General features: G+C 37.7%; 1 protein-coding gene across 3 annotated transcripts; it reads left to right on the top strand.

Moving 5' to 3' along the window:
• Positions 1 to 698: 698 nt before the first annotated feature.
• trim37 (tripartite motif containing 37) lies at positions 699 to 26,173 on the top strand. Of its 3 annotated transcripts, none has more exons than XM_082158259.1 (25): positions 699 to 857; positions 1,573 to 1,653; positions 4,534 to 4,635; positions 5,293 to 5,333; positions 5,822 to 5,938; positions 7,757 to 7,844; positions 8,024 to 8,146; positions 9,039 to 9,162; positions 9,252 to 9,319; positions 9,555 to 9,679; positions 9,962 to 10,012; positions 10,111 to 10,192; positions 10,287 to 10,363; positions 10,455 to 10,634; positions 11,915 to 12,029; positions 12,581 to 12,778; positions 13,172 to 13,308; positions 15,518 to 15,600; positions 17,188 to 17,364; positions 17,496 to 17,786; positions 18,978 to 19,142; positions 20,360 to 20,552; positions 21,396 to 21,511; positions 21,825 to 21,944; positions 24,599 to 26,173. In XM_082158259.1, the coding sequence occupies exons 2-25, from the start codon at positions 1,633 to 1,635 to the stop codon at positions 24,655 to 24,657; spliced, it is 2,853 nt and encodes a 950-aa protein (XP_082014385.1). In that variant the 5' UTR covers positions 699 to 857; positions 1,573 to 1,632; the 3' UTR covers positions 24,658 to 26,173. The 3 variants fall into 3 exon arrangements, with proteins under 3 accessions (XP_082014385.1, XP_082014384.1, XP_082014383.1); XM_082158258.1 differs by having other exon boundaries at positions 21,825 to 21,977; XM_082158257.1 differs by having other exon boundaries at positions 21,825 to 21,977; positions 24,548 to 26,173.

The following is a 26,173-nucleotide window of genomic DNA, read 5'->3' as shown; positions in this document are numbered from 1 at the left end:
GTAAGTGAGCTTCTAGTGTTCCTAACTCTGAAATGAGTTGATTTGCGTCTCATTGGGTATAGCCTGAATCTAACTGTTTAATTTGCACATGTTCATAAGGGACTTTGAAAATGGCTCATTTAATGAGCCATCAGATCCATAACAGATCTGTAGCCCCACCAAACCCGAGTCTCGTACGATGGTTCCTCTGCACCTGCAGGCCTCCAGAGCTTCTCAGTATAGAATGTAGGTCGACTCGGCGTCTCTCTGGAGACTTAGACACTTCAAGTGATTTCTTCACTCTACATTTACACTCATTATTCAGTCAATATGTAACAATCTGTGTTTGGTTATTTTAAGCAGTGATATAACGTGTTGTATGAGTTATTAGTATAATTTGACCAAAAAACTTTATTAGTTTGACCTGCTTCAACTTTTACCGTTACCCTAGAAAACAAGTAACGTTACATGCGGGTATCGATTTGATATAAGTTTCTAAATGTGATACATCAGTTACGTATTTAGTTACAAAAACGGTTAAAAGGACACAGGCAAAACTGAATAGTCATGAATAAAATATTTGATGTTGGCGCTTTTGAGTGGGCGTGCAAATTCTCCAAATACTCCGCCCACTCCATATGCTAGTTTGTAATTGGTAAATGCTAATGTCATCGGCTACCAACAGTGAATACGATTGGTGGATACGGTCTCCCATGGTGACTGACACAGTCTCCCATGGTGACTGACGTTGACATATAGGCGCTTTCGCTGCTTGCTGCTAGTCCATAAACAAGCTGCAATACCTGTTCATAAAACACTAAATTAATAGCGTTTGATGTAGACAGTCGGATTGACGGATCTGAGGGCAACATTAAACGGTAATTGCATTTTGATGGATGCGAGGATTTTCTACATGGTTAACAGAGTTTTGAGCAACCCTTCTGGCTAACTTGCTAATATGCTAACCTGTGCTACATCACCTGCTAGAATGTATTGTGTATTTGCGCTAATATTTTATTTGAACAGGTTATCAATCGTTTCTTGTCCTCTCTGCATTGGTATTGAGTTTTATGCTCGCGCATGAAGATTATTATTATTATTATTGGTGAATGTGCTCCATAATTATCTCAGTTATTATTATTATGCATATATATTTAATAGATGACAGCGTTTATTATTAGTTGAACTGGTCGTGATACTGACCGTCTATGGGTTATTTGATTTTTAAAGTAAACCCTGACCACTGAAAGCTTGTATTTGATGCGGATATGTTCTTTTATAACATCATAAAGGCCTCCAGTTGATGTTGGCAGATGTTTCCTGCAGCATTTTGGCAGTTCATTCAATGTTCTGTGTTTATTTCATAATGTGTTTTGGACATCTGCGGTCATACAGTAAAGCTCATACAGATGCATGTCTTCTGCCACTTGTCACATCAGCTCTGCGTTGCCAGACATATTTATAGTAATCTGGGAAAATTCTGAAGACTCCCTTTTATTTGACTAGCAGACTGTGTGCATGATATTACTGCTATAGTCTTCAATAATGAAATGTGAGCATCTAAATGGGCTCTGCTGTCTTTTTTTACCTCAGTGAAAGCACCAGGATTCTCCTGTCAGATCTATTTGGCTGTAAGAAGTCAAACTGGCAGAGATGGATGAGCAGAGTGTTGAGGTATGTTTACTGTGTGTGTGTTTTATACTAACAGGCACCAAGTAAAAAAAAAAAAAAAAAAGTTCAAGAGACAAAAACTTGACATGGAACATTAAATTTAACCATTACCGAAACAGGAAAAGTCTGTCACTATTTACTCACCCTTATGTCCAATGTGAACAACTTTCCTTCTTCATTGGAACACAAAATATGAATTTATTAGGAATATTCTGAACACTTTTGTCAAAATTACAAAACTGACTCAGAACTCCCAAATTCAATTCAATTCAAGTTTATTTGTATAGCAATTTTCGCAGTGGATATTATTTCAAAGCAGCTTTACAAAAAATGCTTGATTTCAATGTTACAATTTAGGAAGTATTTTGTATCAGCCAGAGATGAGTGTATGAAAGTAATGTCCATATGGCAGTAATGCACAGCTATAATATAATAATTTAACGTCGTATATTCAGTTAAAGGGTTAGTTAACCCAAAAATGAAAATTCTGTCAGTAATTACTCACCCTAATGTTGTTCCAACCCTGTAAGACCTTCGTTCATCTCCGGAACACAAATTAAGATATTTTTGATTCAATCTGAGAGCTGGATCACTCCTCCATAGGCTTCTAAGACACTATAACTTGCTGGCCCAGATAATGCATTAAAGACATCGTTAATATAGTCCAAGTGACTCCAGTGGCTCAATCTTAAGTTTATAAAGCGACGAGAATACTTTTTGTGCGCAAAAAAAACTAAAATAACGACTTTATTCCACTATTCATTTCCTTCTCTCTGGGCCTCGAGTTTTTTCACGTAGTGTAATAGCGTAGCGCTTCTGTGTTGTGCATCACACGCTTCACACACATGACCAGCGTCGGCCAATAGTGAGCCTACGTGTGACGTATAACACAGACGCGATACGCAGTTATTCTACGTGAAAAAACTCGAGGCCCAGAGAGAAGGAAATGAATAGTGGAATAAAGTCGTTATTTTTGTTGTTTTTTGCGCACAAAAAGTATTCTCGTCGCTTTATAAACATAAGATTGAGCCACTGTATTAACGATCTCTTTAACGCATTTTCTGGGCCAGCAAGTTATAGTGTCTTAGAAGCCTATGGAGTAGTGATCCAGCTCTCAGATTTAATCAAAAATATCTTAATTTGTGTTCCGAAGATGAACGAAGGTCTTACGGGGTTGGAACAACGTGAGGGTGAGTAATTACTGCCAGAATTTTCATTTTTGGGTGAACTAACCCTTTAAGTAGACACAGCAAATTTGTTAGGCTGCAATTATAACTTGTGATAGTAATGATTACAACAATATAAGGATAATAACAATTAAGGGTAATATTTGATAGTTTTGTATATCAATCCACAATTGCTGTCATCTGAAGTCTAGAGGTAGAAGAAGAATTAGCGTAGAGCTGTTCATAGCATTTTAGGCAGAAGCTGATCATGATCATTTTCCATACTGGCGTGATGAATCCAATCTTCAAGCAAAAAGAACTGGATGAAATATTCAAATGCTACTGATCCACAATCTGATTTCTGACTTGTGATGCAGCCTGAATCATAATCACATCGAGTTTGTTCGTTGGCCAGAGGAGAACTGGCTCCCTGACTGAGCTCCACTCTTTTACCTGATGGAGTTTGGGTTTCTTGCTACTGTCGCCTCTTGCTTGCTTAGTTGAGGACATGTAATATTCAGCAATATTAGTGATTTGACTACACTGACACTATTGGATGAGAACTGAACTGAGCTGGACTATTACATCACTGAACTGACTTCAGCTGACCACTATTTTCTTTTAGAGAAAAACTCTGTTTGCATCATTTAATTCTTTTCCTGTTATCACTGTAAAGCTGCTTTTGATGCTTTATATAAATAAAGGTGACTTGACTTGAAGATCGTACTATTTTATCAGATATAATTATAGTTAGGTTGTGAGAAGCACCAAATTACAAAATAAATTTAGTGTAATAAAAGTGATCTATAAGATTTGTCGGTTAGGTTGGAAGCACATCAAAGAAAAGAAACTGTGAGGATGAGTTAATAAAGACAGAATATTTATTTCTGGCAAAACTGTTCCATTAAGAACATAAACTAAGTATATTGTGGTAAATATATTGTTAGTGTTACGCTAATAAAGTCATGTGTTCATGTATCAACTAACAAGAAGCTCATTACATGTTTTTTAAAAGTTGACAGAACACTATCCCTCTTAATGCCCAGTACACATTGTACGATTTTGGGCTGTCCCAGACGAAAGATGACCAATTGTGGCGATTTCATTGGTCGTGGCTAAACGGTGGTCTTACATCGTACAGTGAGAGAGTTTCAAAGACGGCTGTTGTCACGGTCTTACAACCAAAGATAGCCTGCGATCATTTTCTGACCGTGTCAGAAATTTAGCGTGATCATCTCACAGTGTGTTTGCTGCAACAACTTACATCTACTAACTAACCAATAAAAATGCAACATGATTACATGAAATGTCGTATTGATTAACGCGACATGGCGCTAAAACTTAAAACTACTTACCTCCATTTGCAAAACTGGCATGCCAAGATGGCCTCTTTTCCCTAGCCATGACCATGACTCTTTTGCTTCCTCCTCTTTTTTAAATTTTTTATTAGCGCACATAAAAACTACATTTCCCAAAGTGCGATTCATCTTGCTCTATTTGTTTACCACTAGCGCATGCTGATGACGTGTTATTCTTCTATACCAACTTACGTCACAGCCTACGATTCAATAGGTGTCATCATCGTACAGTCTACATACGTCATACCCAAGTTTATTAGATCCATGTCGTACAGTGTGATTTGTTAAGATCTTTATAGGATTGCCAAAAGCAGGCATAAGTTTGTCTGAATTGCCTCTTCTCTTGCGTCCCTCTTCAGAGTATTGCGGAAGTCTTCCGCTGCTTCATTTGCATGGAAAAGCTGCGCGATGCCCGTCTCTGCCCTCATTGTTCCAAACTCTGCTGTTTCAGCTGCATACGGGTGAGCAAACACGTACACACTCATTAACACACAGCCAAGAGGAGCTCACAGTGTACCAGAGCCCTGTGTAATGAATCAATACTCCCTGTGCTCTCTTTATTTTCACTTAACTGGATATGAGTATATTCATATAACGGGATTTGGTTTAAAAACATTTATAAAGTATTTTTTGAAAATAATACACACTTCAACTTTAACTGTGGGTCTGTGGCCGGTTGCATAAATTGTATAGACTAGTCTTAAAAGTTTCTTAAAAACGTAAAGTTCTTAAACGTTTTTTTCCCCTCAAGACTGGTCCAAATCAGTTTCATAAAAAGGCTGTTTGGTCTACTTTGAAAAGGAAAAGTAACACATATTACTTCTTGTCTAACTGCTAGTTGGTCAGACTAGTTCTTAAGACACAGTCATAACATAGTGGCTAAGTTTATGCAACTGGCCCCATATCTAAAAGATTATAGTTGTTTTTGCCAAAACCCTTTGTGTAATGAGCAGTATAAATGCTTTTTAGATGCTTTCCATGTGCATGTTGAGAAGAATCCCACTAATGCAACTCTTAAAATGTATTTTAATAATTGACCTTTTACTGATTTGGAGGATAAGCCAAGCTAGTATTTATAAATGAGTACATTTTGTTCTTTTTGTTTCTCTTCCTGGCAGCGATGGCTGACAGAACAGAGAGCTCAATGTCCCCACTGTCGGTAAGTTCTGAGGTTCAACTTCAAATGATTCTTTGTGCTCTGACAGTCTTTGGAGTAAATCTAGAGGATTAAGTATTGATTTTTCTATTGTTAGAGTTCATTTCAGGGAAGCATTGATTAGTTACATTAAAGTAACCACATCCAAAAAAACTTTAGAAAAGTGGACCAGAGCCATCTAATATTTGGCAACAGAAACACACTTACATAATTGCCAAAGCAGTTTGAAGTGTGTTCAAACTAGAGCTCTATAATTAAATCTCAAACACAAAAACTCCTTTATCAGGAGTGCTGGAACAGATCCATCCCTGATACTCGTTTCTGGTTGATTTAAAAAATAAAATAAATAAAAATGATGACAGTATGGTAGAACCAACTTGAATCCAGTTTGCAACACCGTCCTCTCTTGATTTAAAAAAGTGGGAATAATAATAATAATAAATATGTATATGGTCCTTTTGGCTAATACAAATTCTAAATGTTGAATTCAGAGCTCCTCTTCAGCTGAGGGAACTGGTCAACTGTCGCTGGGCAGAGGAAGTGACTCAACAACTGGACACACTGCAGCTCTGCAACCTCACAAAACATGAGGAGAACGACAAAGACAAGTGAGCCATACACTTATTCGCATTGAATATTTATGCAATTCTAACGGCTGCAGTGCAGTGTTTTTCGAACATGGACACTTTTGGCCCTGTTAAATAACTATTTTTATAAAGTAATGTTGGTAATGTTTTTTTTTTAAAGAAAGAAATTAATACTTTTATTCATCAGGGACACAGTACATTAAATCGAACAGAAAACTACATTCTTTTTGTAACATTATAAATGTCTTTACTATTTCAAATAAATGCTGTTTCTGAACTTTCTATTCACCAAAGATTCCTAAAAATGTATCACCGTTTCACCATAAAAATATTATACTGCATTACTGTTTTCAACATTGATAATAATAAGAACATTTTCTTGAGCACCAAATCAGCATGATAGAATGATCATGTGACAGTGAAGCCTGAAGTAATTAGTACCATTACAGGGATAAGATACATTTTATACACATATATTATATTTTACAATGTTACTGTATTCACTGTACTTTTGATTAAATAAATGCAAACGTGGCATAAGAGAGTACTTTCAAAAACATTAAAAATCATACAGGCCCCAAACATTTGAACAGTAGTGTCTATACAATTAATAGTTCTATATATTAATCATTGTTAAGTGTCTGTGTGTGTATAAAATTTATATTGAATTTAAAGGGATAGTTCACCCAAAAATGAAGATTCTGTCAGTAATTACTCACCCTCATGTTGTTCCAACCCCTTAAGACTTTCGTTCATCTTCGGAACACAAATTAAGATATGTTTGATGAAATCTGAGAGCTTTCTCACTCCTCCGTAGTCTTCTATGTTATTGAAACTTGCCGGCCCAGAAAAGTTAGTAAAGACAATATTTAAAATAGTCCAAGTGATTACAGTGGCTCAACCAGTTTATCAACCCGAGAATACTTTTTGTGCGCAAAACCCCCCAAAAATAACAACTTTATTCAACTATTCATTTTCTTCTCTGTGGTCCTCTGAGTGAATTCACGTAGTATAACAGCGCAGCGCTTCTGTGTTGTACGTCACCACGTAGGCTCACTATTGGCCGACGCTGGTCATGTGTGATGCATGAGCCTACGTGGTGACGTACAACACAGAAGCGCTGCGCTGTTACACTACGTGAAATCAATTAGGCCCACACAGTCGAAAATTAATACTTGAATAAAGTTGTTATTTTTGTTGTTTTTTGCGCACAAAAAGTATTCTCGTCGCTTGATAAACTTATGTTTGAGCCACTGAAGTCACTTGGACTATTTTAACAATGTCTTTAATAACTTTTCTGGGCTGTCAAGTTTCGATAGAAGGAGGAGTGATCCAGCTCTCAGATTTAATCAAAAATATCTTAATTTGTGTTCCGAAGATGAACGAAGGTCTTACGGGGTTGGAACAACATGAGGGTGAGTAATTACTGACAGAATTTTCATTTTTGGGTGACCTAACCCTTTAACACCGTTTCCATTTCATTTAAATGTTGATATGAAAATATTTGTTGTTGTTTTTTAAGCTATAATGTAGCGTTTCAAATGTATGATAATCATATGAAATTTTCAACCCTTTAAGTATTACATTTTGATTTAAATATACAAGTATACATAAGTATTGATTTTCTTAATTATTTCACACTTTAAACACATTAAAGCTTTTAAAATGTGATCTTTTTTTAATCATGGATTTAAATACCTAGACATAAAAGGCGCTTGATTAGCAAAAATATGATAATATTTTTTTTATATATAGAAAACTAAGTGATCAATTAGTGTACACTTTAATACTGACTGCCTGTGATACTCTCCTCACTCTGTCATTCTCTCACCCTAACAGGTGTGAGAACCATCATGAAAAGTTGAGCGTGTTCTGCTGGACTTGTAAGAAGTGCATCTGTCACCAGTGCGCTCTGTGGGGAGGCATGGTATGTGTTTCTGTCTTCAAAACGCATTAGTCAGGCTGGTGGATTACATCAATGGTGTCATTTCCTCCGCAGATGAAACATGACTGGTCACACAGGAGCATATCATCAATGAATAACACTGCACCTAACGATGTCAGTTAGTCTCAAACAGGAACTTCCCTGTCTCCTCCTTTCCACAGCATGGAGGTCATACGTTCAAACCCCTGGCCGAGATCTACGAGCAGCATGTGACGAAGGTGAACGAGGAGGTGGCTAAGCTGCGGCGCCGGCTGATGGAGCTCATTAGTCTGGTTCAAGAAGTGGTAAGCACCCTTGCTTCTCATTCACGCCCACTCGCAGCATTTAGATGTGTTTAGAGTTGACAGTTCATAATGGATGTTAGTTTACCAGCCTCAAATGCCTTTTAGATGGAACTGCTAATGACAAATCAAATGTTATCTAATTACATGTATTCCTGGTTTGATAAGTGGCGTTTTACATAATGCGTTACATAATAAAGACGTTTTACATAATGTAGAACTCCAGGATGCCAAGAAACCCACATACATCCATCAGTTACTGATTATAGCTCACTTTTGAATCCTACGTCAGGTGATTGTCCAATAGAGGGCGCCACAGCACATGTATCCACAGCAAATTAAGATATTTGAGATGCATCACATGGACAAAAGACATCTAGTGGAAAGTCTTCCCAGAAGTGGAAGAATTAATGCTGAAGGCAAAGCTGAATTTTCAGCATTATTACTTCAGTCTGTGAAGGATCAGTGTCACATGATCCTTCACAAGTCATTCTAATATGCTGATTTGGTGGTCACATGATCCTTCACAAGTCATTCTAATATGCTGATTTGGTGGCCAAGAAACATTTGTTATTATTATCAGTGTTGAGAATTTTTTGTGGAAACCGTAATACATTTTTTTAGGGTTCTTTGGTGAATAGAAAGAACAAAAGAACAGCATTTATTTTAAACAGAAATATTTAAATATTACATATTTTAATACTTTTCTGTCCCTTTTGATCAATTTAATTGATCCTTTCTGAATAAAAGTATTATTTCTTGCAAAAAAAAAAAAAAATCTTACTGAGCCCCAAATATTGAATGACAGTGTGTTGGCCAGTAATGTGAATACAACTAAGTTAAAGAAACAAGGTCAGAAGTATTCTGTGTTAACCACATTTTCTTTGTTTTTCAGGAGAAGAACGTTGAGGCGGTGCGTGGGGCGAAGGATGAGAGAGTGAGGGAAATCCGGAACGCTGTGGAAATGATGATTGCTCGACTTGATAATCAGCTCAAGAACAAACTCATCACGCTCATGGGTACAAGCATGCTTTTCTTCTGCCATCGTTTTCATAGAACTTGATCTTTGAGGTAATATTGGTCTAATGTAGTGTTGCTGCACCCACAGGACAGAAGACCTCTCTGACACAGGAAACAGAACTGCTGGAGTCTCTGCTGCAGGAAGTGGAACATCAGGTGTGTGGAGTACGAGTAAAATAATACAGACATGCAATGTGGTCCAAGAGTCTGAGACAATCAGAGAAACTTCAAAATATATTATTTTAATCTTCTAAAATGATTACTAAATCAAAGTCATTCTAAAAATTAATGTTGAAGTTTCAGTTCACCTTTTCACTTACATTATGTTGATTGAATGACTTTGTAATGGAAAAAATATAATTAAAGTGTGACGTTTGTTTACACCCTACAGCTGCGTTCATGCAGTAAGAGCGAGCTGATCTCCAAGAGTCCAGAGATCCTGCTTATGTTCCAGCAGGTTCACAGGAAACCAATGCAGTCTTTTGTCACCACTCCTGTCCCACCAGACTTCACCAGGTATGCACATTCAGATACTGTACCTGTTATACTGCCACTTCATGCAGAGATGAGATCTCAGTGAGCTTGAAGTTATGTGCTCTCTGTGACAGACTGTGAATAATGAAAATTCTCTAGGCTAATAGAGCCGTTCAATCACAATGTCAATTTGTACGGTAGGCTACTTCACTTAAATAATGCTCCTTTATTTATAAATGAATTAAAGTTTGTGGTCAACATTTCTTGAACAGACTTTCCCTCTGCAATATAAATTGCATGCAGTCATATCTCATTTCTTCTCAGTGAGCTGGTCCCTGCCTATGACTCCAGCACTTTTGTTTTGGCAAACTTCAGGTAATGACCCTCCCTTTATCTCTCTTATTAATTTATTTCTTAAATGGTGCATTAGTTCTCTTGCGTGACTTTAATTGGTGTTGTCTTGTTGCCTGAAGTACTCTGCGGCAGAGAGCCGACCCCGTCTACAGCCCCCCGCTCCAGATATCAGGCCTTTGCTGGAGGTTGAAGGTTTATCCGGTACGTTTGTCACAAGTAACATGGAGACAAATTGAAATTCAGATTTAACAAAAAAACTCTTCCTATTCTCACAGACTTTGTTTTTGTGGTTTAGGATGGAAATGGAGTTGTTCGGGGAAACTATCTCTCTGTTTTTCTGGAGTTGTCTGCGGGGCTTCCTGAGACGTCCAAGTAGGCCGCACTCCCCGATCTTGTCCTCTCATCTTGCTGCATAGTCTCACAAATAACTTTTTTCATGCCTAACTCATTGCGTTCCCTCTAGATATGAATACAGGGTGGAGATGGTCCATCAGGCCTCCAGTGACCCCACTAAAAACATAATTCGAGAGTTTGCGTCGGACTTTGAGGTGGGCGAGTGCTGGGGGTATAACAGGTTCTTCAGGTTGGACCTTCTCGCCAGTGAAGGATACTTGAATATGCAGACTGACACGCTTGTGCTCAGGTGCGAGCTTGCATATTTATATTAGACCTTTTTATAGCTCTAATAGCTCCTTTAATATTAAAGGGGTCATGAACTGCATTTTTAAATAAAAAATTATAATGTGCATTGAGGTCCATTTATAATGTTAGCAAGATTTTTGCATCAAAAAACATCCTAATTTAGAAGTAATAGGCAATTTTCTATCCTGTTTTTGACCCTCTCTTTGAAACACTCCGTTTTGATAGGCGTGCCGCATTCAAGACTTGGAAGTAAACGCCCACTGCTATGATTGGTTAACACCGTGTCTACACCAGACGCAAGCGACGCAACACGACAAAAGTAAATAGATCCCATTATAATCACTGATGCTGTCTACACTGGATGCGGCACGATGTGACAAATTCCTGAGGGTAAATTGATGCCTCGTTCTATTTCTGAGGTACTTCTGATACTAAGGACAGTTGAATTTGCAGTGGTCGCTTTGTCACGTCCGGTGTGGACACAGTGTAACAGTTTTGCAAAATAATTTTCAACGTCCCCGCTACACGTGTGGAATCGTTTTGAAAGCTTCCGATGTTCGCCATACATGTTCCTGATCCCGAATCAGAAGACAAACCTACACCTCAAATAACAGTTTGGTAATTAATATCTTTATTTATATTTATTCCTTATGTATTTCTGAGGTAGTATTGTATTTTATTACATTAAATTAGTGTTGAAACGACACTGCAGAAAGGTACATAGTTGAATTTTCCAACTGTGAAACATTTATACGCATTACATCATTTTGGGAGATTGGTTTCAATAAAAGCTGTTTTTGGACTAACAAGGAAGTTTTGAGTTCTGAAACTTGCAGCATATTTTTATAGTAAAATTACCAATATGTCAAAAGGTCAAGGAAATTCATGACCCCTTTAATATAAATATTTAAGTTCATTTAGTTTGCACTTGTGTTAGTTATTAGAGCCTTTTGACACAGAAAGCATAATTGTGTTCAAAAACATCTTAGATGGAATTTAACTTTGAAGTCTCAAGATGTATTTTTTTTTTTTTACGTTTAAGTTTTGATTAAACAAAGTGTCTTAAACGCTGCATTTATGCCAAAACTACAGAAAAAAAGGTGGGACTCATTGAAATACTTAAAGACGTCCTTCCAACTCAAATGGATTTAAGAACACGTCCTGTGTGAACCATTGTCTCTGCTTATAGAATAATCATTTAATGTATCGGATACAGGGGTGTATCCAGTGTATGCTGTCTCGTTCATTTCTCATGCTCTGCTTTTTCCATTAATGTCACAGGTATCAAGTGCGATCACCTACGTTTTTTCAGAAGTGTAGAGATCAGTATTGGTATATAACTCAGCTGGAGTCGGCCCAGTCCAGTTACATTCAGCAGATCAACAACCTAAAAGAGGTCAGTGTTAAAGATGCAGTTATGTGTAGTTCTATGTAACCCTGAAAACAGCCTCCTTAGGATCTGGCTAGAAGAAACTGCATTGCTTTCTTCTATACAGACTGAAGCCAATGTATTTATGAATACATTTACTTTTTCATGTAATATCAATGCTATAACATGTAATGCCTGTTAATGTTTTTAAGCTTAACTAAATAGATAGTCCACCCAAAAATAAAAAAATCTGCCATCATTTACTCACCTTCATGTAATTCCAAACCTGTATGACTTTCTTCTGCGGAACACAAAAGAAGATATTTTGAATAATGTTGGAAAGAGAATGGCTCCTCTACTATGCTTGATCCATACTATGGAAGACAATAGGAACTGAAACTGTTTTCTTTCCGACATTATTCAAAATACCTTCTTTTGTGTCCCGCAGAAGAGAGGAAGTCTTGCAAGTTTGTAACAACATTAGGTTGAGTAAATGATGACAGAATTTTCATTTTTGTGTGGATTATTCCTTTAAGATGTGATATATGTTGCTTATGTTCTGGTATATTTCTGTTCAGAGGTTGGCCATAGAACTGTTCCGTCGGCAGAAGTCACGGAGTTCGTCTCCACCTGATCGGCGTCTCTGTCCCACAACTTCCTCCGGGAGAGACTCTCGTCAGGGGAAGAGCTCCTTGCTGGAGGAAGGGAGTCAGGCAGCATCAGTGGGGACGAAGGAAGATGAGGATGAAGAGAAGACCCAGCATGATGACTCTAATGTAAGGCCTGCAAGAGTAGCATGATGACATTCATAGCTACTTTTTTTTTAATGATTATTTTTTTATTTTAGCAATCAAATGTAAAAAAAATCTTCCCTTTGAGAATTAGAAAAGTACTTTTTTTTTTTTTTTTTTACTCCTATAAGATATTATCCATCATTTCATCATAGCCACATCTTTGATTACATCTCTTACATCATCATCCTCTTAAAGTAGGCTGTGTTTTAGGCATTTAACATTCACATCAGAGTACACTCATTGTGATCTCTAAAAAAACAAGCTTACACACTAATGTAATGTAGTGACCCTGCAGATTTCTGTGCTTGGAGCTATTTGATGTTATATTACGCACATTGGGATCAGTTTGATGATGATGTGTTGATGCAACGTTAGGAGTTGTCTGACGGGGATCTGGAGGTGGACTGTCTAACTGGAGACGAAGATGTCAATCCTCTGGATGGAAGTAGCACCTCTGGGAGCTCCACAGCCACCAGTAACACGGAGGAGAATGACATTGACGAAGAGACCATGTATGTACAAGATTTAAAAACAGCCGTACTAAAATGTCAGAATGTGCTTTTAAAGCAGAACCACTTGACTGTTAGTGATTTTATCATGGATGTTAGAGGCATAATTCACCCAAAATATGGGAATATTCTCTCAGCATTTACTTCCTGTTATGTTGTTTCAAAATTGTATTTCGTTCTTTAACTCGCTCAAAGCTATTCTATGGTTTCAGAAGTCATATGGACAATTTTTTGGGACTTGACAGTCTCCGTTAATTTTCTTTTATATAGAAATATGCTGCTTGGAGATTCTTTTTGAAGATTTTTATTTGAAAAAAGAAAAGAAAAGAAAAGAAAAGAAAAGAAAAGAAACTTAAACGGCATGAGGGTGATTAAATAATGACAGGATTTTCTTTTTTGGCTGAACTATTTCTTTTGACCCAGGTAAAATCAGGTGATATTGTTATTAACAGCTTTATGCTTCATCCAATGAGGTTTTAGAGCGACCTCTAAAACCGAATTATTAGACCGAATTATTTTATTTTAAAATATTTATTTTATAGTAATTGATGGAAAACAGCACTTGATGAAAGTCACAAGCTTCACTGTGGTACGTATGTCGATAAAGTAGATCTATTGAAAGTGTTTCTGGCAAAATCGTGATCAGCTCTAATAGCGTTTTTCTTTTTTTTCCTTCTAGCAATACTCATCATTTGCTAGGTCACATCCTTATGGTGTGGTAAATACTAGTGTACTAAAATTATTGCATAAGAGATGGTGCTTTGTGTGCCAGAGGGTAACAGCTGTATCCTCCCCCTGACTGGAAAACACAGTTTAATTAGGGCTGCTACCACAACTGTGACAGGAAGCCCCTCGCGCACTGTTTTCAACCAGAGAAGAGCTGTTCTTTCTATCCTGTCCTTTCACGATCTGAGAAAATGAGCACTATTGGCAGCTTTGACTTGTGTAGGCTCTGTGAGAGTGCTCGTGTTTCTGTAGTGAGGTGTTGGAGTCAGAACCTCACATGTTTCTGCTCATGCTGCCGGCTACCGCCTGCTCACACAGCTCTCAAATGCACACACTGCTCCAACCAGATGAGACGAATGAGTCATCAGAGCCTCTACCTCCTGCTTACAAATGCTCGTTCTCACAGAATCTCTTTTCCGACGTGCACAGCACACACATACGTGCACTCTTGTTCTCAGGCCCACGCACATTCTCTCACACCTTTGACTCCATTTGCTCGAGTGTTTTGTGCGTGCCCATGGACTAACCGTTACCCAAATATCAGAAGCCCACTTCTTCAGGATAAAGTAGGGGAGAGAGGGAATATAAGGTTAGGACCTTATTATCATATCAAATGCATTTTCTGTGACCGCTTGAGATTGCATATTTTTTATTTGATTTGATTTTCCATCAATGTGTGTTAAAGCACAAAAAGCTTTTTTTTTTCTTTTTTTTTTTTTCTTGCAGCATATGTTTTTAAGCTTTTTGGATGTGCATTACGTGTTCTTCACATGAGCTTCACATGCATCCTGATGTCACTCAGGCAAACCAGAGAAGTCTCGATTGGATGGCTATTTTCCTTTAAAGCCGCACAATCCCTGCAATTTACATACACACTTTTTTTCAATATATAAAGAGAACCCACAGAATCAGTTTTTTTTTCAATTCTATATTTAATAAAATTAAATATACAAAGATAATTTTTATTGGTGGGGCCAGTGCAGGTACTAGCAGGGCAAGCAAACATTTGTTCGATGTATCCGTGTGGAGTCGAGGACCTCAGCTTCTATAAATACTGTAGTGGATCAGCGCAAAGAACCGCTGGAGAGGACTGAGTCATCACACGGTTGAGCCTGAGACAATGGTGCATGTGTTAACCTTACACACAGACACACACACATACCCACATATACATACATATTCAGCAGTAAGCTTGGAGCAGAACGCTATCAACACCCCCTGTGGAGAAGCTTATTTCAGACCGTACCACTTCTCACTATTAACAGGGGGAGCCACGCAAATGAATTTAAAACGTGGTGATACGCTGGGGACATAATGCCCGGCCACGCCTCATTTAGCTCCATTGGGATCCAATTAATAATTTCCACACATACACCAAATATTAGAGCTGATCTGGTTATGCATTGTAGTTTTTGTTTACTTGCTGCTGACATTCCACTAGTACTAGAGAAATAATACAAGTGTGAATTGTTTCCATCTGTTGTAGGTCTGGTGAGAATGACGTGGAGTACAGTGGAAATCTAGACCTTGAGGAAGGTGAATTACCTGATGATGTTGCCGGGGCAACAGGTGAACCAGATTTTCTCCAAGCGCCCTCACTGATACTAATAATGCTGTTTCTCTAATGAAAAGCGAATGTCATGCATATGGCAATCTGGTGTGTTGAAACACTTGGCTTTGAAGTGTCATCGATTGCGACACGCTGTTAATCAGTTGTAGTCATGAAACCGAGCCAAATTACCATATCAGCCTTTGAGGATTTACTGCAGAATCTGCAGTTTAAAACGCCGTTAGAGCTTCTGCTGAAAGACTGTCAGTGTTCACTAAATCGAAATGACATTTAATAATTCCCTAAAAAAAACTTTTAACTAGAACCATAATGTTTTTAGTGTTGAAACAGCTGAGCAGTGTTATTGTTAAAGTCGGCATGAAACTGAAGTTGTGATCATGTTTTGATCATCGTTTGAGTGAAACTGCCTCTCAAACGAGAAACAAAAAATGTAGGACGGGACTTGATTTTGTCCATCGGAAATTGATTGAATCGTTGGATTGCTGTCGTTTGCTAATTGCTGTTATCTCATGTGAGTGACAGGTTGCTGGAGGGGAGGGGGGAATTATTTTGAAGAAAGTTTGTGCATGGATAAGACATTTATAATGAACAATGCAATATTCCATTAAAAATTATAATTGTAAATTTTGATTTCATGGGGACTTCAACTAAAACTAATAAAACTGGTAATTGAAAAAGATTCTGAAATAATCTAAAATATAAATATATTAAATGAGAAACTTTTATTATTTAATTCCAGGTAATTGCCAAGGTAATATTTAAATTACTTTAAGATTATGAACTAAAACTAAAGCTGAAATGGAAATACATTTAATCTAAATGGAAATATAAAAAAACAAAAACTATAAAAAATGACAAGCACAATTTTTTTGTGTGTGTGCTAAGAACGAACCTAAAATGAAAAACTTGAAATAAAGTTATTAATAAAAATATTATACTAATATTAGTTAAAATATTAATTAGTACTATAAACGTATATTAATAAAACTAAAATAACACTGTAGCTGAGAAACCATTTATATTTATATAACACATAATTTACATAAACACATTAACACCTTGTGGTGTACGTAATAACAAAATGAAGAAAAATAATTCAACATTCCATTGTCAATTATTCCTGAGTTATTTTAGACAATATTTACTTAAAATGCATTCAGACTGAAAAAAACAAACAAACATAAAATCAGCATTATCCATTGGTATAGTCCAGATGAGCATGGTTATTAACTAATCTGATAATAGATGACATCATTTCAGTAGTCAATACCAATAGCAGTAAAAAAAAAAGAAACAAAAGAAAAGTGTATTATACTCACTGAATTAAAACAATTGGATAAAGCCTTTAAACTTAAGGACTTCTGTCGGTGAATCTTTTTTCCTGTCTTAGATCCATATGCTACAAATTGCGATGTAACCTATTTTACTGTACAAATACTCTCTCAAAACTTTGATAGACTTTGTTCCTGTACTTAATATCCCTACTGGCTTCCACCTTTACATGTTAACCAACTGAACACAGCTGCATAATACTAGTACCCTTACACAAGTCCTCTCTGTACTAACTGTCTCCCCCTGCTGGTCAGGAGATTCGGGTGCCTGTGCCCGGGGCTCAAGGCGTGGGGCAGGTGCAAGTTCAGCCAGCCTCCTGGAGATCGACCCGGTCATCCTCATCCAACTCTTGGACCTGAAGGACCGCAGTCATGTGGAGTCCCTGTGGGGGATGCAGCCCCGCCCCCCTACCTCTCTCCTCCAGAGCCAAGGTGTCAAGGATGTCATCAAAATGGAGATTACAATTATTAATTATTCAACATAAACTTGATAACACTCTAAAGTGTCTGTAGCATCTAAAGATGGTATGATTCATGACTCATTAACCATTTTTGATTGACAGCCGCTGCGGTGCCCTCCCGTAAAGAGCGTGAGCGTCGCCCTCAGGCGGTGCGTCGGTCAGCCCCGGACTCGGGGGTCCTGATCAGACTGAAGGCTCAGATGGCAGAAGTGCGCAGTAAGATGTCAGACGTGAAAGGACAGCTGGAAGCTCGCAGTGGAGCCGGTCGAGTCTCCTCTCAGGAAGCCTCGGTCCACGAGCAGGGCCCCTCCATGGACTCCGAGATGGGACCCAGCCGCAAACCCAGTGAACTGCTCTTCAAAGCGCCCATTTCATCAAGACACTCTCGCAGTGGTATGCACTGAGCTTTTTTTTTTTTTAAGGTTTATTTTTGGCCTTTTGGGAGAGTGAATGGTGGGATCAGGAAAGGACCCTGAGCTGGAATTCTGATTCAGGTCGTCCGAAGCACAAATTGTCTGAGTGCTGCCCATGAGGCTGTCGGTTCCATCAGCTGTGAGCTAGTTACTCCTCATACATTTATGAGTAGATGATGCGTAACACAACCATTGTTTTTTTATATTAACATGAAGATTAGATCTTAGATTAGATTTTAGGTTACAATTTTATGGATTTGTTTGAGAAATTGTGTCATTTAGGTGTGTTTTATAAAAAAAATTGTGAAATTAATTTTTAAAAGGACAGATATTCCATGTAGTCTTTACAAATTTTATGAGCTCCTAAAACTGCCTGCGTAATGATTGTTAAATAATTCGCAAAATGCTGTGTAAAATATTTTTAGATAGAGTGTAGCATATTACACTGCACGAAATGTCAGAATTGAGGCTGTTTATTATATATTATATAGGTATTAATTTAGTATTGATGTAGAGATATCAAAATCACTTTCAAAAAAACATAACCTTCTACAGGATATTTTGAACTTTTTTTTGTGCGCCATTTGTTCATATTTACGCTACTGTTCAAAAGTTTGTGATCAGTAAGATATTTTAATTTGTTTTAATTTATTTTATTTAACACTTTTATTTAGCAAGCATGCACTAAATTGATCAAAAGACAGTAATAAATTATTATTCCAAATACTATACTATTCCAAATAAATGCTGTTCTTTCTATTCATCAAATAATTTTTACAAAAATGCATCATGCGGAAATCTGGTTTCCACAAAAATATTCATCCGAATCAGATATTTACAACATTTATAATACTTAAAAATAATTTTTTCTTGAGCAGCAAATCAGCATGATTTCTGAAGGATCATGTGACATTGAAGACTGGAGTAATGATGCTGAAAATTTGCATCACAGGAATAAATGGCATTTTAAAAGGTATTCGAAGAAAAAACATTTTTTGTAATAATATTTCACAATATCTCTTCTTTTTTTTTCTTTTTTTTTATCAAATAAATGCAGCCTTTATGAGCATATGAGACAAAAATATAATAACATTTTACAGACCCCAATCTTTTGAATGGTAGTGTATATTGTTGTAGATTCAGCCTGACTTTGTTTGGGTCTTTGTTTTAGGGGTGAAGAAGGCTGGTTCTCCTAAGCAGGAGAGTGTGGGAGCGCTGGGTGGACTGTCCCTGCGCCGGACTGTGGATGCTGGAGAGAAGGAGCTGAGAGGAGCAGGTCGAGAGTCCCCTACTGAACCTGCTCTGTGTCCCAGAGAGGGACCCTCCTCCTTAGATGGTTTGTACACTACACTGTTCATCTCGTAATTATTGAAATTAAATGAGAAACGATCAACATACAGTAGTAGACTAGTTGTCCGCCATTTATCTTGTGAGTAAAGCACACTGCATGCTGCCTTTCAGCATATTGCACAAGTAATGCTTTTTTCTTTTTTTTTTGAGAGAGAGAGAGAGTCAAAATAAAGGTTTATTTCACCCAAAAATGAAACTTATTCCATAATTTACTTGCCCTCAAGCCATCCTAGGTGTATACGACTTTCTTCTTTCAGACAAACGCAGTCGGAGTTATATTTAAAAAATATCCTGGCTTTTAATTGGAGTGAATGGTACTTTAGATTTTAAGGGCCAAAAAATTGCATCCATCCATTATAAAAGTAATCCATACGACTCCAGGAGGTTAATAAAGGCCTTCTGGAGCGAACCGATGCGTTAACATTATATAATCACTGGTTTCCGGTAACGGCCGTACGCGAGACCAGTTCCGGCGGAAGAGTGACCTCTGACCCGACGTAGGTAGACGCCCCTCGCGGTTCAAGCCAATAGAGCTGGGCGACAAACTCAAGCTCCTCCAACATTTATCTTTACAAATTCTCATTTTAAACTTATAACTCGTGACCAGAGCTTCCACGTTCGTCAATGCGTCATGCGTCAGGTCAGAGGTCACTCTTTCACCGGAACTCGACTCGAGTAAGGCCATTACCGGAAGCCAGTGATTATAGTTTATAAAATTATAAATATGGATATTTTTCTGGAGCTGTATGGATTACTTTTATGATGGATGGATGCACTTTTTTGGGCTTCAAAATCTAAGGTACCATTCACTCCAATTATAAAGCTTGGAAGAGCCAGGATATTTATTATATAACTCTGATTGTGTTTGGCTGAAAGAAAAACTCATATATACCTAGGATGGCTTGAGGGTGAGTAAATTCTGGGATAATTAATTTTTTTTGTGTGTGAACTAACCCTTTAACCCAACCAGCCTAATTTTACAGGGCTTCCTAAGACTAGTCATTCAGATAGCGCTCAAGCTGGTCGATTATGAAAATATGGCGCTTTGCCCATCCCTAGAAGCAACAATAGCTATGAATAATATGAAAAGATTAATTTGGGGAAAAGCAGCATTTGGGGAAAAGCAGACTTCTGGGAAACTCAACCCTGATATTTCAGGGCGTATTCAAATGGTCTGAAATGACATTTATCTGTGTTTTGCAGGCTCCCTGAAAGCACGCAGTGTGCAGAGTTCTCCTCCCTCTCTGGGAAGCAGCTCCTTGTCCTCTGATAAGCCCTCTGGCTCCAAACACGAGGAGCTGCTGTACGGAGCTTCAGCTTCAGACCTGTTCAGCATCACGGCTCTCAACGGAGCGGCTGCACCCGCCACCAAACAGCGCAGGACTCCAGCCGCTGGGTAATGCACATAAAACAAGCCATCGCTGTGTAATTGTGTGTTTCCATTCATGAACAAATCCAGTAATTGGGCTTGATTGAAGGTTGCCGTTTTTATACCTAGAATAGACATTTAAATGCTGATGAGATCCTCAGTAGAGGTGCGCTGATTTTAATTTGGCGTAATTTGTTACATTCAATAGAATTATCATAATCTGTTGAGTTCTATTCTGATGCTATAAATCAGTGGATGGTCTTTGTATTAACTCGAAGAAAGAGACTTTATTGGGCACTTTTGCATAGTTTTTTTTCCCTCCACAGTGAATATTAAGGTAAAATGACACACAATAGCTTTCACAATGCTAATATTTGGCTATGTTTAAAGGATCACTCCACCGTTTTTTCATATTAAACTATGTTATTCCCTTAACTAAGACGAGTTGATACATACCTCTCTCATCTCAGTGCGTGCACTCAATCGCTCTAGCGCGCGGCGACACTTTGATAGCACTTAGCTTAGCCTAGTTCATTCATTAGGTACCAAATGAAAAAACGGTGGAGTGTTCCTTTAAATTTAGCTGGTTTATGGGTTTGATTTGTTTTGTTTTTTTGGTTTGGTTTCACGTTAAATATTTGTCATACAATAGCTTACACCAGGCAAATTTTTGTTTAGTTAGTTTGTTTCATGTAAAATAACAAGCAACATAAGCCTGGTTCCACGGACATGGCTTAGATTAAGCCAGGATTAGTCCTTAGTTCAATTAGGGCATTGGTTTAGTTTTTTAGTTTGTATTCTCTTGTTTTACACAAAATAGCATGATACACAATGTTTTTTTTACCATGCTAATAAGATTGTACCCCTCAGGCCTGGCCTGCTGACAGACAGCTCTCTGAACTGTGATCAAGAGAGTGCCTGTGAAATCCAGTCACTGCTGTCACTGGCTGAGCCATCGTCCTCTTCCTCCTCACGCCCTGATGAAGGTGAGACATGAAGATCCGCTCTCAAAAACATGGGCCATAATTACACTGCAGCATGTTATATTTGTGTTGCATCAATGAGTCATTGCACACACGGTGAAGGAACGCACTGTCATTCAACTGCATATAAAATAAGACGTATTCTCAGGATTTGACAGTTTATCATACTCCTAATGGCCCAAGGTTACCGTCAGGAGGCTCTTGGGTAACACCCTTATCTGATGCTTTATTGCGAAGCAGAACTAATACAGAAAAACACGTGTTCTCAGTGCTGATATCTGGCAGTTCATATGAGCGCATGGTCGTCTGTCCTCAGATCTCCTCAGCCAGAAACAGCCTCACCGCGTTCTGCCGAGCATGAGCAGTGACAGCGAGCTGGACTGTGACACGGAGAACGAGAACGAGGATGAAGTTGTGTCTCTGGAGGCTGGAGACTGTGCGTTTGACACCAGAACACTACCCTGCCCAGGTTTATATCTCACACTTCACTGACACTGCTAGCTCAGCCACAGCTACCACTCAAAAGCTTGGACACACTTGACTGAAATTGTTTTTTCATGATCTTTTTGATCTAAAGGCTTAGGCTTAAATACTTCTTTTTTTTCTCTCAATTCAGGTCAAATAGAAAATTTACCTTTTGCATTTTTACATATGCAAATTAGGCTCAATCTCATTAAAAATGAAGCGAAAAATTTCTCATTTATAACAAAAGCAGTACACAAGTGCACCTTAAATGTTTCATCGATTTTATCTTTATATCAATTATTTATCCTGTTTGTTCATTCCTCTATCTCCTTTTAACTCTTTCCCCGCCAGCGTTTTTTATTTTTATTTTTATTAAGGTGCCAGCCAGCGCCAGTATTTTTGATAATTTTCACAGAATTTCCATAGCCCCCACCCCAGAATATTTTGTTGTATGAATATCTGAACATGATATATATCAAAAGAAAGAACAGAGCCTCTGTTTTAAAACAAACATTTGATTCTAGCTTAATGCATTCTTTTTACTCAGCTCTTGAATGTGGGTTTTCAAGAGTTGAACTTTTTTTTTTTTTTTAAGAATACAGTGTGCATAATCAATGCTTTTATTGCTTGTTTCTGCTCCTTTTTTGCCTGTTTTGATCTGGAGATTCTCTTCTCTTTCAAAAAATGCGCACTGTACGGTACTGTATAGCAGTGACAACACGGAAAGCTGAAAAATTCTGTCAATGGCTGGGAAAGAGTTAAATGTTTATTAATTTGTCTATTATACCTAAACTGATTTAACCCTGTTTTTGGCATGAAAACAGCAGATGCTGAAAACAAATTCCAGAAATCTATCTGACAGTTACAAGAAGTGTAATTTAAGAAGCAAAAAACATGTTTACATGCACACTTTTTTGCTATTCTGATTAAGATCGTTCTGATTGACGGATTCCGGTTGACTGTTTACATGGGATGTTATCTAAACCGATCTGGTGTTTACATGTGCTGACGCTTTCAATCGAAATCATTTTGTGACATGCGCACACTTGTCTGCCGGATCTGGAAGCTCATCATTTTCCACGTTTTCAATCCTGTCAAGATGGTGCATCACTTAATCGTTGCGTTAGTTGTAGGCATTAGCCGCGTTTCCACTGTCGGGCCAGTGCAAGCCAGGGCTTTAAACGGCCGTGCCAGGCTAATAGCCTCGGGCCAGTAGCACCGTGCCCAAAATCTGCTGCGTTTCCACTGTGCCTCTCTGGAACAACGTCACACAAACCCATCATTTCACCAACAAAATGGAAGTTTTATCAGAAAACTAATCGGAAAGAAATCACTGGAAACAGCGTGATCGCAAAACAAGAGCGACCGTTTGCTGGCATTTCTGTTGTTTAATTGAATATTTAAAACCCAAGCATCGATGTTTTACCACAGGTTTACAATAAAATGCGACACATTGATCATAATGAATTAATTTGTGTCAAAATTGCACATTAGTCACACAGAAATAAAGTGGTTTATGACGTTTGTGAACGTCTATTTCACAAAAGAAAGAGGACACGCAACTTATTCAGTCGCGTCTGTTTCTGTTTATTTGGTAGCCTAGTTACAGCACATATTTACATCACATTTAGAAAGAATGATCATTTCTACAAATATGCCACCAAAAATATTACCTGAGGAGCTTTAGCACTCTCTCCCAGAAGGATACAGTTATATTTTCAGTCAGAGATAAAGAGGATAGTCCGGTATAAAGAGACGAGACGTAGGCTACTGACAGATCAAATAAATCAGGATTATGATAACCTATATGATTTGTCTAATTTCTTGATTTGTCTGATTTCGCTGATTTCTAAGCGTTCATATTTACCATGTTTACTATGGTAATGGTTAGCGTGCATAGTTTTTTGCATCTGGTCACAAACAGAAGGCATTATGTTAGCTGACAGAATTATCTGGCGCAAAACCAGGCATGCGCAGAAAGACGTTCACTCAAAGTAATCGGATCAGCTCGTTTACATGGTGTAATCTTTCATTTGATCGGTTCATGAAAAGGTTTATTCCACCCCCTTCAATCCGACTGAAATTTCAATCGGTTTGAGCATTTTTATTCCGATTGAGGTGTTGACATGGAGCATTTTCATTCTGATTGGACTTTTAAACTGGCTATAATCGGAATACAATGCTACATGTAAACGGGGCTAATTCACTTCACTTGGCTGTTGAAGCTAACCAGTTCTAATTTAATTAATAATATATATTTAATGTTTATTAATTTTGAGGATTGGTTTTGATGTTTTCAAAAATTTGGTAGTTGAAGATGCAATTTTTTTGCAGACATTCAAAATGGTTAAATCCAAGAAAATCTTGATTTTTGCCTGTATATCTCCCCTTTTAGTAGAGTGTTATTCTATATTAGGGAAACCCTCAATCACATGTATGTTGAATAAATGTAATTACGTGCTTTGTTAAAGTTTAAAATAGGTCAGCCACCTGTCTAGCCTCTGATTATCTCTGTGTGTGGGCCAGACTGCACCAGCTTATTCTAATATTCCAGTATTGTGACTTTCGTTCCAGCGACCTGTGTGTGGTCTGCTGACGTCCCGTCTGTGTGTGTGTCGTTCTCAGGCGAGCAGCTGATCCCTGATGATCTGAGCTTTGTGTCTGGAGAGACCACAGAGAGGTGATCCGCCGCAGCAAATGCTGCAAAAATGTCCTGAAGTCGTCAGGCTCTGAATGTGCTCCTTACAGTTATGTCTGTGCACTTACTTTATGTTAAGATAGAACAGGAATATATGTGCTACTGTAAATGTTATTTAAGAGAAACACAACTTTCAGGATTTTCTTTTTTTCCTCTGCATTGTGAAATGCGTAACATTCCGTTATAAAGGTGTATACATTTATGTGTGCATAACTAGATAATCATATATTAAAGTTGTATACTACATTTCTTTACTTTTGCGATGCTGCTTATTGTCATAAATTTATAGGGAGTTGCCAAACAGTTGCCCTATTTTTTTTGAGTCAATAACTGAGTTTAAATGTTTTGGCACATTAAGTCAGAATGTCAATACAGATGCTGCCCTGTTACCGATTCATGTGGCTTTATAGATATATTAGTGAGTTTTGTAGCTAACCCCTCTTCAGCTGTGTAGTCCACAAAGCATAGCTTTCTATACCCAACACACGTTTACATTGACTAAATGTCTGCAAAAAGGGAACATGGTGCCGATACAAGTTCAAATCATTTTCTAAATTTGATTGTTTTTTTATATATATATATATATATATAAAAACAATCAAATCAGCAGTTATTACACAGCTCAGTTACAAGCATTAGTGAACTTTATTAATACTACATTCCCATTTTTGCTTGGTGTTCCCCCACCCCCACCCCCCTTTTTATATATATATATTACACACACACCCTTGTTAACTCCTATAAGATGTCCAAATAAAAGGCAGTTACACACTTAAACCAAAGTCTCAGGTGGGTCCATGTCTGTGTTGTTAGCCCCACACAGGTGGTATTTTGCATCAGAACTGCTGGAGTGTTTGTGTGGTTTGTTTTGAGCTCAGACACACATTGATGACAGCTGGATATTACAGTGTTTCTGTTGTGAATAGATGTGGTGGCGTCATGAACAGCTGGGGAGTGATGCACTTATATTCATCTGAGGTCACAGTGTTGCTCTTTGCATGGTCAGCTTTCACTCAGTACAGTCTGTTGAAAGTGTGAATGTTTTGTTGAAAAGTGTACTTGCTTTTGCTGTTTAATCTTTGGCTTAAGAATTAACAACAGGTCAGTGCTTTATACAAATACTTTTTTTTCTTTTTTTTTTCTGCTTCCCCTCCAGCATGTTTATAGTCTCTGCAAAGTCTAAAACAATGAAGACAGTGTTCCTTGACTGTTCAATATAAATCTAATGCTTTGCTTTGTGCTGTGATAATAATGTCCCTATTTTGTTGTTTTATGTTTCATATGAGCAATAGAGAAATCTGTTTACTGGTTTATTTCTCTAGCATATTTTTAAAGATTGTTTGTGTTTGGAAGGGAGGGAGGCTCAAAACAACCTGGAGTATATTCACAGTATGTACTGTATATTTATCTAAATTAAAATCTGAACAAATAAAAGATGTGATACTATTAAAGACTTTTTTTCCTTCTTTGAGTCACATCAATTGCAATGTGTTAAAGTGTAC

This window comes from Leuciscus leuciscus, assembly GCF_965113295.1.
Source record: "Leuciscus leuciscus genome assembly, chromosome: 24".
Taxonomy (NCBI): domain Eukaryota; kingdom Metazoa; phylum Chordata; class Actinopteri; order Cypriniformes; family Leuciscidae; genus Leuciscus; species Leuciscus leuciscus.
Note: the sequence above shows the minus strand (reverse complement) of the source record. Positions and strands in the feature narration are given on the sequence as shown.